The sequence below is a fragment of the Silurus aristotelis genome (assembly GCF_946808225.1).
Source record: "Silurus aristotelis genome assembly, chromosome: 20".
Lineage (NCBI taxonomy): Eukaryota > Metazoa > Chordata > Actinopteri > Siluriformes > Siluridae > Silurus > Silurus aristotelis.
The window spans coordinates 21,434,265-21,446,809 of NC_139593.1; the positions used below are offsets into that span (position 1 = coordinate 21,434,265).

Sequence of the window (12,545 nt, forward strand, 5' to 3'; positions counted from 1 at the left end):
TCTTATATGTGGAATGCCGTGAGACTGGTTTCAACATGACACCAGAAAGCACAAGGTGCCCCATCTATCATTTTCCCCCACCTACTAACACCCATAGTTCAACTCGAGAACATTATGAAGCAAAATATAAAGTTCTGGACCTGGACTTTTGTTTTTACACCTGTGGCCACATAACTGTGCTCATGAACATTAGACGTTTTTCTTTTCCAGATTAAAGTTTTTTTTTTTTTTCTATGTAAACAATAAACAGTCTGTAACACCCTGCCATTAAATTCTGTGAATCATCCAAGCAAACTTTGATAAATTATAAAAAACTCAAGGAATGTATAGCGTTATGATAGCGCAAATGCAAAAAAAAAAAAAGAAGAAGAAGTGTACAGTGTATAATGTAGTATCAAAAAGGGCACGTGCAAAGACCTGCAGAGGTAGACTGGGTCCATGCTAATATTCCTATTGTAAACGGGTGTGTGTGTGTGTGTGTGTGTGTGTGTGTGTGTGTGTGTGTGTGTGTGTGTGTGTGTGTGTGTGTGTGTGTGTGTGTGTGTGTGTGTGTGTTTGCGTGTGTGTGTTTGCAATATGCACAGAGCTCAAGGGATGTCAAGGGATAAACTAAGATATAAAGCATAAATGCCAAGCCAAAACAATGGCCAAAACACAAAATTACGTCATTCTGTCTGAATAAGATGACCTTGTTAACGACTAGATGGCGCTGTTAGCCGTTTGTCATTTTCTAATTTTCTAAAAGCTGTAACTGATTCTATATGCAAGAATACGATGACGTTTCAATGCCACTGAGTGTATGAGTGAGGGTACTCAAAGACACACTCAAAGTCTTGACCCAGTTAATTGACTCCACATGGTGACATGATAATTGACGTGACTGTGCAAATAAGCAGTAAAACAAACAAAAAATGTTTTTATTTTTTTTTATTTTGCGTGGACACCCCACACCACTCCCGGCAAGATGCTGCTCTTGGCTTCTAAATTATTTCAGTTGAATAAATTGTATCTGCTAATCATTATTATCATTATTATTATCATTATTATCATTATTATTATCATTATTATCATTATTATTATCATTATTATTATCATTATTATTATCATTATTATTATCATTATCATTATTATTATTATCATCATTACTATTATCATCATTACTATTATTATCATTACAAGATATACATTCGTCCAATGATCGGTAAGATTCCATTCACAAACTGTACGGTTTGTCTGACTTGTCGTTGTGTTTTCGGATTTGTTAATTTGTTTTTGCATTTGTTGTTTTGTTTTCGGATTTGTTAACGTGTTTTGCACTTCTCGGCCACCGTCATTTTAGATGCATAATACATTGTTAATATGAGAAGAGAGACAAAACACGTGAGGCTTGATTTTTTGAGGATTTTATAATTTTTTTTTTTATAGTTAATCCTTATTATTCCAGAACAGATAGTAGTAATAATTTTTCCCCAGAATGTTTAAGATACAGAAATCCAAACCTTCAAAACCTAAAAAGTAAAACCTGAGACCTTGAAATGAAAAACCCACCCAAATGAAAGAACATTCTAGTCAAAAACTGATTTAACAGAAATTTGTGTTTCCTTGAAAATTCCGTAACATAAGAAAATGTGTTTAATAATTTTGTATAATTTACCAAAGGAGATTATATATTTAAAAGTATTTTTTGGTTCTAAAACCTGGACAGGTAGGTGCAGGCCTCCATGAGACGTTTATAGCGGCTTTTCACGTTGTTCCGTTTGCTGGTCATTTCATTATCTTCTTTCAGCAGCTCATCGATGTTCTTTTTGTCCTGGATGAGCTGTATCATTTCTCGCTGCAGCTGTGCAGCTGACTCTTGAAGCACCACATACCTGATCACCAGTGGCACCTGGTCAGCCAGACGCCTCCCCACAATCTAAACACAAAATGTAATCAGATAGTACAGTGAAAATGAAAGTAAATAAATGCCTGTCTCTTATTCTTTCAGCACGGAACCAGTGAGTTTGTTGCACATAATGTAAATGCTGTGCGAATAAATTATTTAAGCTGTGCGAATAAATTATACTATATATACATACAAAAAAACATGAAATGAAATTAACTGTTACTTTTAACTTACTGAGTAATAAGACCTCAGGTGGGACGCCAGTTCCTCAAGAGTGGCCTCGTTGTCTGAAACATCATATAAACCTTTAGATGGGGGGCGAGCCACACCAAAGTTTTTTCGCTGCTCTTCTTCCTCCTCGATCTTCAATAGTTGCAAATTATCCTTATACATTCTGTCTTGGGTGTATATCAGCAGCTCCATCTTAAACTGGGTCCTCAGCATTGATTCAGCCTCTGACCCCTTTATCTGCCTTATGGTCTCAATTTTGGTCTGGAACAAATGAAATGAAAAAGCACCAAACATTGACACGCTTGGAAATGGTTCTGACAGGTTAGTTAATGCCTTAGGAATGTAATTAGATATAAGTTTGTGGGTAAAATATGAGGATATACCTTTGACATTTTGAGGAGGTTGGGGAAATGTGGAAAGTTGGAATGAGCCAGTTGGAGGAACTGTTTCCGAATGACATCTAAAGACAGATGATAGATTTATATAAATACAACTGCTGATGTGGTTTCATGGTTAAACTGAGGTTTCTGAATGGATCTGGGAAAACTGAGTGAGGAGTTCCACGCTTGTAAAGGAGTGTTCTTTGTTTCAGAACGTGGTGGATTAAGAAAGAAGAGATGAGAGCAAAGAGAGCAAGAATGGAACAGCATGCAGCTTATCTTTCACCCTTTACATTCACAAAGCCAGTCCAAAGAATAGACAGTGACTGCTTACTGTTATACCATTGCAGAATTCACAACACAGAGCATTTTCTTAGTCTTTGCATAAATTCTATGAGTTTAACTTCAAACATGTTATATACCTGTGATCTCCTCCATTTTCCTGATGGCAGGTTCCTCCAATAGCTTGATCTGTTCCTTCAGGAAAACCTCAAACGTCTTGAAATTTAAGAATCCAGGCAATTCCCTGCCTCTGTATTTATCCTCATACACCTGCAGTTCTTTCTCAATTCTCTTATCAACTTGAATATTCAACAGAGTAAAAAGTAAGCTTCATCTTTGTAAAAACAAGGATAGACCCTCGTACTATCATGAACACTTCCGATTCATCACGTTATACTTCATGGTTTTTAACACGAGGAATTTCCAGTTTCTTCACTCAATCCCTAGATTCTTAGCCTAACAAAAAATAATATCCACTTCGGATTTCGTGTTTACTTTACATGAATTCTTAGCATGTTCAAAAAAATTATGTTTTTATGCTGAAAAAATTACAATGAAAACGCCTGGAAAATGATTTCAAAGATATTAAAATTTACCAAAATACATTTCTAACCTTAATATTATTTTATGTATGAAACTTTGACATTTTGTCACACTGCTACTCACAATTCTCTCCCACTTTGTCTAGGTCATTCTTCCAGAGATCAAACTGCTTTCTCAGAAGTGGGAAGATGTTATAATATGGCATGCACTTTACCTCCTCTCCAATCACCAGATTAATGGCGTCCTGAGTAAATGCAGTGATTTTCTATTAAACAAATAAAAAACATAGGTCAGACAAACAAAAAACCTGAGTTCCTTTAAAACACTTGGCTAATAGAAATGGACATTAAGGTTTGAGAAGTTTAGATAAGGTTCTCCCCAAGGATGTTGCCATAGTACAAATGAGATATTTTGCTCATGCTCATAAATGGATGTAAATACAGGAAAGCCTTTATTATAACAATGTTGGCAAACAAAAGCCAATTTTGTAGCAATTATTTTTTTAAAAATGTGAAACAGGCTAAATATCAGCAAACAAAACAAAGCAGGCAAAAACTACAAAAATGTTGTGGTGGGGAAATAGTCATCTTTGTAGAGTGATGTGGTGGGAAATATATTTTCTGTTGGATTTCAGTGCTTGTGTGACACCATAATGTACAACTTTGTTTGGAGGAACCTACTGAATTTTATCTAAATAAAAATAAATGAAAGTAACCATCAAAGTACAGAGCAAGACTTCAAGTCCTTGACTCTTCTGAAGATGCCTATTGTGCTTCCATAAGATGTCTCTCATTTGTTTCTCATGCTGTTTTGTATTTTTGCCTGCCTGTATTTACACTTTGTGTTTTGTTTTCCTTTCCACATGCAGCCAGGCCAAGACCCCAAACCAGCCTCCTTAGAGACTGCTCCACCCGCCACCCGGTCACACCTTTCTCTGGACTTTATCACCAGCCTTCCGCCATTTCAAAGCAACATTGTGGTGCTAGTAGCAAACAAATGGTTTGCCAAGGCATGCCTTTTCATAGCTTCGCCTTAACTACCCAAGGCCAAGATGATGGCAGAGTTGGTGTGCACCACTCTTTTGGGTATTCAGCCTTCCTTGGGACATAGTAACTAATCATGGCTCTCAGTATTTATCACAGTTCTGAAGAGCCTTCTGCCAGCTTAAAGGCTCCACATCAAGCCTGTCCTTGGGCTTCCACCCCAAGTCTAACAGCCAACGCAACATTGGGCTGTTCTGGATAACCAGGCGAGTAAACCAAGTTACATACTAGTTACATTTACCTAGGACATTAAAGAGAACGTCATTAAAGAGGACTTCCCATCCTGGCCTACACATTATCGGGGACCAGACACCACAGTCCGCTGGATAATGGACTCCAAAAATTGCTGCAGTAGCTTGTGGACTGGGAAGGTTACAGCCTGTAGGAGCACTCCTAAGTTCCTAATGTTCCTAATGTTTCTCATGCCATTCAGTATTTTTGCCTGACTGTACTGTCAGTTTTAGTCGTTTCTTTGTCAGAATGTATTTTAGACTTTCGGTTGTCACTTTGCTGGGTGGGAATATGTATGCTTGTTGCCAGTTTCTTAGTTTGCTAACTTTATGCTTGTGCCTACTGAACCTTGTGGTTGTGTTTTGTTTTCCTTTATCTCTATTCTGTAAGTTGGTAGACAATAAAATATGAAAACAAATTAAAGGGACACATTGTGATATTTGGCCATGTTATTTAACAAAGTTCAGGAACCACACTGTTGGGCTTAATGTTTTTACGTTATCACGTACGTCTGTCAGGAGGTAGATCTTTTGTTCCGGTTCTGTAGGAGCCCCTGGGCCAAAGCTATGCAGTTCAGCTTGAGTTTCTGCCAACTTTACCATGATCTGCTCTTCCAGCTGTGGCAGAGACCGCTAAGGGCACGCGTGCACACGCACACACACGCACACACAAAGAGATACAAAGATACAGTTTAATATGAGCAAGGACCACAACACAATCTGCAGATGTTTTGAAGGTTATTGACCTATTTAGTATTGTTGCAGTCTAAAATACAAGAGGTAGCAGAGTTATATTTAATCACATGGATTGTGTGTGATCGACACTTATTCTTTTGAAAGACAATGACGCTTCTGTAGTGGAAAAAAAAAAACTCAATTTACCTCGATGTGAAGAACGAGTTCCAGTGTGAGTTTCTTAGCCAGGTTGGGAATCGTGGCTTTTCCTTGGTCATACAGTTTACTTTGAAGAAAAACAACAACTTTCCATTCGGCTCACTTTTTCAGATTTCTTTTGCTTTCATTTTTTACTTGGTTTAATGATCATTATGATCCTCGTACTACGGTAACTAATATGGTTCATTCTTGTATGAAAAATTGACATTCTACTAAATGCATGTGAATATTAAAAAGGAAAGTCAAGATGGATGACTTTGAAAGAAGTTCTAAATACATAGTTGTTGTTTGAAGCTGATTATAATGTGTACCTGAAATATGGGTGATCTGTAAAGAAGTGCTTCTCATTCTTGATCGCGTTGTCCAAAGAGACACAATCCTTGAGCTCCTGCTGTCCTCTGCACTTGACAATCATGTAGCCTTTATTGAGGTAAACAATGTCATTATTGATGATGGACACCACCATATCCTCCGTGCCTTTATCCACCAGGTCAGGCTTTGTTAGGATGGCTGTTATAAACAGGACACAGATACACAGAAACACATTACAAGGTGTATTCAAATTCACCAAAAAGTACATAATGTGCTATATATAATATATGTTAAATTAAACGTTGCACACACCCAGGGTTCTCTCGCCATTTGGATCAACTTCCTGAGCCATCTTCAGTGCTTCAGTAAGGGCAATGTCCACGTTACATGGCACCACCACCAGGATGATGGTTTCTTGCTTTGTGATCACCCTTTCGATCAGTTTCTTAACCTGAATGAAAGTGTTTCATAAACATGTGTTGGTACTGTATTAAATTTTAATACAACAAAGTGGAATCTTTCATCAGGGTTATGATACAAATAGATGGTTTAGTTAGATATGGGTTACTCCCTGGCGACCAAAATTTACTTTGTCTCCGATGTCCTCCGGTTGGTCTTTGACTGCTACATGGCTAATACCAGGTAGGTCAATGAGTGTGAGGTCAGGAACCTGAGTTGATGTTAACTCCAGGCTGATGAGCTTCTCACTGATGCCCATGCCATTACCAGCTATTTCATTTTGAGCTGAACAAGAACCTGCACATAATAATAGTTTAGCAAAGAAAGCTAGCTCAAATTTGAGAAGATTAGCAATCAATTCAGGAAGTTTACATTAAAGAAAAAGCATGCACAATGCTAGCTAACGTCAAATTTAGCTTTGATAGACTCATTATAAGTATAATTATACTGATATTAAGCTTGTTATAATACTCTGTTTGGCATCTTGCATTTAACACTACAAAGTGTTTGACGCAATTAGGAACGTTCATAAATAGCCATAGCCACATTAGAATTTTGGCAAGTACTCAATTCAATTTGCATAAATCTGTTTTAAGGAGTACATTCTCTAATGATTTCCTCAACCTTTGCTGGATTTTTTATCTCTTCCTCTTTATCCTCATACTTGATCTTTGCATGCCAGAAGTCTTCTTTACTGCTTCTCCTCATCTTCAGCTCGAGTGGACATCTTGTCACAATACCTGAGTGGTTGCAGAATTTTGATCAACAATGTTAGTTTGCTCAACTTCCCCACCTTTTTTTCCTTTAGCTTGATATTTTTCTATTACGTCAAGTAAATGTTTATTGTGAGAAATGTTACTGAATCATAGGGTGTACTTGTTTCTTCTCACCTCTCAGGGTCCAATGTTTTAGACCATTACATTAAAAGCTTCGGGTTATTGTTAGTTACATTTTAATGATGGTTTTGTTTCCATCGTGATAAATAAAAGAACTATTTAAAAAATATGCAGTAGACTCCACAGAGAACCATAAAATTGCCACCATTGCAGAAACTTTTGTTTACTTGATAGTTCTATGAACTTGATGCTGGAATTTGAGCCATAAACTCAAAAACTCAAAAAAAGAGTTGGTGTCAGAAAACAGTCAAACCAGCAGGTAATGCATCTTATTGTATATTCAGTTACTGGGAATTTTGTTAAACTGCTTTGTTTTGTTGTGTACTTTTTATGGCAGTGCATTAAAAAGACCAATTGAAATAAATATAGCCCACAGTTGAGATTCTACCCGTTTTTTGAGTTGTCCTCCACACCCAGCAAGAGTTTTGCGACTGTTTCTTGATGAATGCACCACACCACAAGGGTTGAGTCACATGCAATTTCAGACAGGCCCGAGAAGAACCAGTGTGGCACTCTGGGTGTAATTAGTTTGAAATCTTTGAGGAAGGATAAATTAGATTTGAGCATGTTGTTGCTAAAGCATCTGAACATGTCATAACTAGCTGGCTCTTCCATTTTCCAAGCTGTTCTTCCATTTTTCAGCTGTCCTGAATGTTTAAGATATAGATGATGGAAACTTCTTAACATCAGCAATGTTAGCAGATATCATGAGAGAATTTCTTCATATCTGTTTTAATGAGTTTGAACTTAAGCTGGCATCATTGCCACTTGTTTGCGTAAATGATTCATGTTGGATGAGATCCATGGAGGAGTGGGAAGAACCCAGAATGCAACATTATTGTGTAATTACTGTAATATAATTTTAGGCGTTCAGCATAATCCAAAGGTATATATATATATATATTACAATTAATACATTATATTGCAATTATATTTTTTATTTCTATCCACATATCCGACTGTCCTCCCTCCCATATATATTATTATAAAAAAATATTTCAATTTGTTTTCATACATACATACATATATATATATATATATATATATATACAGTGAGGAAAATAAGTATTTGAACACCCTGCTATTTTGCAAGTTCTCCCACTTAGAAATCATGGAGGGGTCTGAAATTGTCATCGTAGGTGCATGTCCACTGTGAGAGACATAATCTAAAAAAAAAAATCCAGAAATCACAATATATGATTTTTAAACTATTTATTTGTATGATACAGCTGCAAATAAGTATTTGAACACCTGTCTATCAGCTAGAATTCTGACCCTCAAAGACCTGTTAGTCTGCCTTTAAATTGTCCACCTTTATTATCCTAAATTAGATGCACCTGTTTGAGGTCGTTAGCTGCATAAAGACACCTGTCCACCCCATACAATCAGTAAGAATCCAACTACTAACATGGCCAAGACCAAAGAGCTGTCCAAAGACACTAGAGACAAAATTGTACACCTCCACAAGGCTGGAAAGGGCTACGGGGAAATTGCCAAGCAGCTTGGTGAAAAAAGGTCCACTGTTGGAGCAATCATTAGAAAATGGAAGAAGCTAAACGTGACTGTCAATCTCCCTCGGACTGGGGCTCAATGCAAGATCTCACCTCGTGGGGTCTCAATGATCCTACAGAAGGTGAGAAATCAGCCCAGAACGACACGGGAGGAGCTGGTCAATGACCTTAAAAGAGCTGGGACCACCGTTTCCAAGGTTACTGTTGGTAAAACACTAAGACGTCATGGTTTGAAGTCATGCATGGCATGGAAGGTTCCCCTGCTTAAACCAGCACATGTCCAGGCAACTCTTAAGTTTGCCAATGATCATTTGGATGATCCAGAGGAGTCATGGGAGAAAGTCATGTGGTCAGATGAGACCAAAATAGAACTTTTGGGTCATAATTCCACTAAACGTGTTTGGAGGAAGAAGAATGATGAGTACCATCCCAAGAACACCATCCCTACTGTGAAGCATGGGGGTGGTAGCATCATGCTTTGGGGGTGTTTTTCTGCACATGGGACAGGGCGACTGCACTGTATTAAGGAGAGGATGACCGGGCCATGTATTGCGAGATTTTGGGGAACAACCTCTTTCCCTCAGATATAGCATTGAAAATGGGTCGAGGCTGGGTCTTCCAACATGACAATAACCCGAAGCACACAGCCAGGATAACCAAGGAGTGGCTCTGTAAGAAGCATATCAAGATTCTGGCATGGCCTAGCCAGTCTCCAGACCTAAACTTAATAGAGAATCTTTAAAGGGAGCTCAAACTCCGTGTTTCTAAGCGACAGGCCAGAAACCTGACTGATCTAGAGAAGATCTGTGTGGAGGAGTGGGGCAAAATCCCTCCTGCAGTGTGTGCAAACCTGGTGAAAAACTACAGGAAACGTTTGACCACTGTAATTGCAAACAAAGGCTACTGTACCAAATATTAACATTGACTTTCTCAGGTGTTCAAATACTTATTTGCAGCTGTATCATACAAATAAATAGTTTAAAAATCATACATTGTGATTTCTGAATTTTTTTTTTTAGATTATGTCTCTCACAGTGGACATGCACCTACAATGACAATTTCAGACCCCTCCATGATTTCTAAGTGGGAGAACTTGCAAAATCGCAGGGTGTTCAAATACTTATTTTCCTCACTGTATATATATATACATACACACATTTTATATATATAAATATTAGCCAATGGTTTCTCACCGCTCCCCCGGGGCAGAGCGACTCCGGACAGCGCCTCCAGCACCGAGCTCTTCCCCGAGCTCTGGTCTCCGATCACGGCGATGGCTGGCAGCGCGAGGTCCTTCTCCACACCGAGGGCGCGCAAAGAGTCGATCAGGTCGATGCACGGACGCACCTTCTCCTCATACTGCTCACTCAGGCACGCGCTCATCTCGAAAACCAGCTGATCAACTCCACGAACTGATCAATAAATGTTACAAATCAAACGGATTCCGTTCAACACCCTACACCTAGTCCCTCTGGATTTCCTGAAAATTCGAGCCTGGTACACACACAGATGCCAAGCAACTCAAACGAAATCGAACCTACAGGAGTCAAACACACAAAAAAAGTTTTTCTTTTCCAAAAAGCCAAGCATAAATAATAATCAAATATCACATCAATAAAACAATTATAACACATCATAAAAATAAGTGCTTGCCACTGTGCCAGCCGCGCGCAATAACCTGCACCTCACCTTGCGTCGGTGAAACCAATCCTAGGTTCTAAAAAAACCCGAAAATGATTCATTAGGTTTCATTTCGTGGTAAGAGCTCACAGAAAAGATCACATTTCTTATAATTAGCCATTATTTCTGAAGATACCGACACTGCCTTTCTGTACCTGACATGCTAAAGCCAACGCCTCACACACTCATTTTCATAGTCAAATAATGTGTTTGAAAGTGACATCATGGTGTATGTGCTGAATTAGAGTTGGGCCATGGTTAATAGGTTTATAGGTGGGAGGAATTCTGATCCTTTTCTAGTCCACCTGCTAAGCTGATAAACAAAATGTTGAGAAACCTTAATCTAATAAAACTCCTTTAAATGGACATTGTAGGAGAAAAATCTATTAAAAACTAGATAACGCTGTTGATCAATGGTTGGGTTTAGGGGCACAAAATCAGAGGAATTAAAGTAAAGCTAATGTGTGCAAAGCATATCAACAAGAATATCAAATAAACAGGAAATTTTTCAGGAAAATTTAAGAGGAGTATAATTTATACTGAAAATGTGGGTGATTTTCGAAGAAGTTCTTGTTATTCTTGATCTCTTCGTACGGAGAGACACAATCCTTTAGCTCCTCTGCACTTGACACATCAATCGTTATTGATGATGGACACCACCACGTCCTCCATGCGTTTATCCACCAGGTCAGGCTTTGTTAGGATGCCTGTAATAAACAACACACAGAAAACGAAAGAAGAAGAAATTATCAAATTAAATATGATGAAAACGCACCAACAATGTAACAGTATTGAAATGATATGTTGTAGAAAGCATCGCACACACCCAGGGTTCTCTCGCCATTTGGATCAACTTCCTGAGCCATCTTCAGTGCTTCAGTAGTGGCTATGTCCACGTTACATGGCACCACCACCAGGATGATGCCATGTAACGTGGACATAGCCACGTTACATGGCACCACCACCAGGATGATGGATTCTTGTTTTGTGATCACCCTTTTGATCAGTTTCTTAACCTGAATGAAAGTTAGATATGTGTTTGGTATTACTTTCACATAAAACAGTGTGGAATCTTTAAATCAGGCTTATATAAATATATACATATAAATATCACACCAAGTATACCACATCACAAAAATGATTCAGAATTGCTCATTTAGATTATGGTTTTATGGGCTAGTAATATTTGACACAAAGTCCTCTGGTTGGTCTTTGACTGCTACATGGGTAATACCAGGTAGGTCGATGAGTGTGAGGTCAGGAACCTTAGTTGATGTTAACTCCAGGCTGATGAGGTTCTCACTGATGCCCATGCCATTACCAGCTATTTCATTTTCATTTTGAGGTCCTTCTCCACACCGAGGGCACGTAAAGAGTTGATCAGGTCGATGCGTGGTTGCACCTTCTCCTCATACTGCTCCCCGAGATGAGCGCGTGGCTCATCAAGCTGATCAACTTCACAAACAGTTCAAGAAATGTTCAACAATGTCCTACACCGAGTCCCTCTGTGTTTTCCGGGAAAGTCAGAGATGTTTCACCTGTCATGCAAATCCCAATGAATGATTCCTCAAACCGAGTCGATCCTGAGAGTTGCAAACACAAAGTAGCTCAAATTCAAGCAAATATACATAGAACAATATTTACATATACATACATACATACATACATACATACATACATAATATATATATATATATATACTGTATATGAATATTGTCTGTCTGTCTGTCTGTCTCATGTAAGCCCGAAAGTGAAAGCAAGCACCAGTTTTTAAATATTTGAGAGTTTTGATTCCTGGTAAAAGTCCACATTGTATTTTTAGCCTTGTTCCATTTTGTTGCCATCAGACCCAAACCATCAGGGAGGCAAAGCGTTCACATGCCCAGATAATTCACAGTGGTAAATTCAAGCAATCAACCTCGGGACATCGTCACTTGTCTGCAATAATGATGGTTTCCCTTCCAGATGTGCTGAACAGCTTCTACACTTGGTTCAAAGCTCAGAACAATGTTACAGTGAGGAAGATCAGAGATAAGATCAGACCTCCTTTCAACATGTAATGTGAGGAAAGCTCTAAGCAAAGAAAACCCACGGAAAGCTGTGGGACCAGACAACATTCCTGAAAGAGAGGATGTGCAGACCAGCTGGCAGATTTTCTCACAGACATCTTTAACATCTCTCAGAGAAGCGCTGCTGTTA

At 38.5% G+C, this 12,545-nt stretch overlaps 1 protein-coding gene across 2 annotated transcripts; it reads right to left on the reverse strand.

Annotated features, from left to right (window-relative positions):
- Positions 1 to 916: 916 nt before the first annotated feature.
- Positions 917 to 10,895, reverse strand: LOC310715474 (interferon-induced GTP-binding protein Mx2-like). Of its 2 annotated transcripts, none has more exons than XM_083521918.1 (13): positions 10,356 to 10,895; positions 9,860 to 10,203; positions 6,862 to 6,999; positions 6,390 to 6,544; positions 6,113 to 6,251; positions 5,800 to 5,998; positions 5,477 to 5,555; positions 5,105 to 5,227; positions 3,445 to 3,586; positions 2,919 to 3,077; positions 2,500 to 2,576; positions 2,120 to 2,377; positions 917 to 1,915 (listed from the first exon to the last, which is right to left on the reverse strand). In XM_083521918.1, the coding sequence occupies exons 2-13, from the start codon at positions 10,047 to 10,049 to the stop codon at positions 1,691 to 1,693; spliced, it is 1,884 nt and encodes a 627-aa protein (XP_083378044.1). In that variant the 5' UTR covers positions 10,050 to 10,203; positions 10,356 to 10,895; the 3' UTR covers positions 917 to 1,690. The 2 variants fall into 2 exon arrangements, with proteins under 2 accessions (XP_083378044.1, XP_083378045.1); XM_083521919.1 differs by having other exon boundaries at positions 10,320 to 10,895.
- Positions 10,896 to 12,545: the final 1,650 nt, after the last annotated feature.

Excerpts from the sequence above, each read along its gene's own strand:
- LOC310715474 (XM_083521918.1), bottom strand. The coding sequence starts at position 10,049 with ATGAGCGCGTGCCTGAGTGAGCAGTATGAGGAGAAGGTGCGTCCGTGC. Across the intron at positions 5,556-5,799 it reads ACAGATCACCCATATTTCAG|TAAACTGTATGACCAAGGAA; the intron begins GTACACATTATA and ends TTTTCTTCAAAG. Across the intron at positions 2,577-2,918 it reads GAAAATGGAGGAGATCACAG|ATGTCATTCGGAAACAGTTC; the intron begins GTATATAACATG and ends ATCTGTCTTTAG.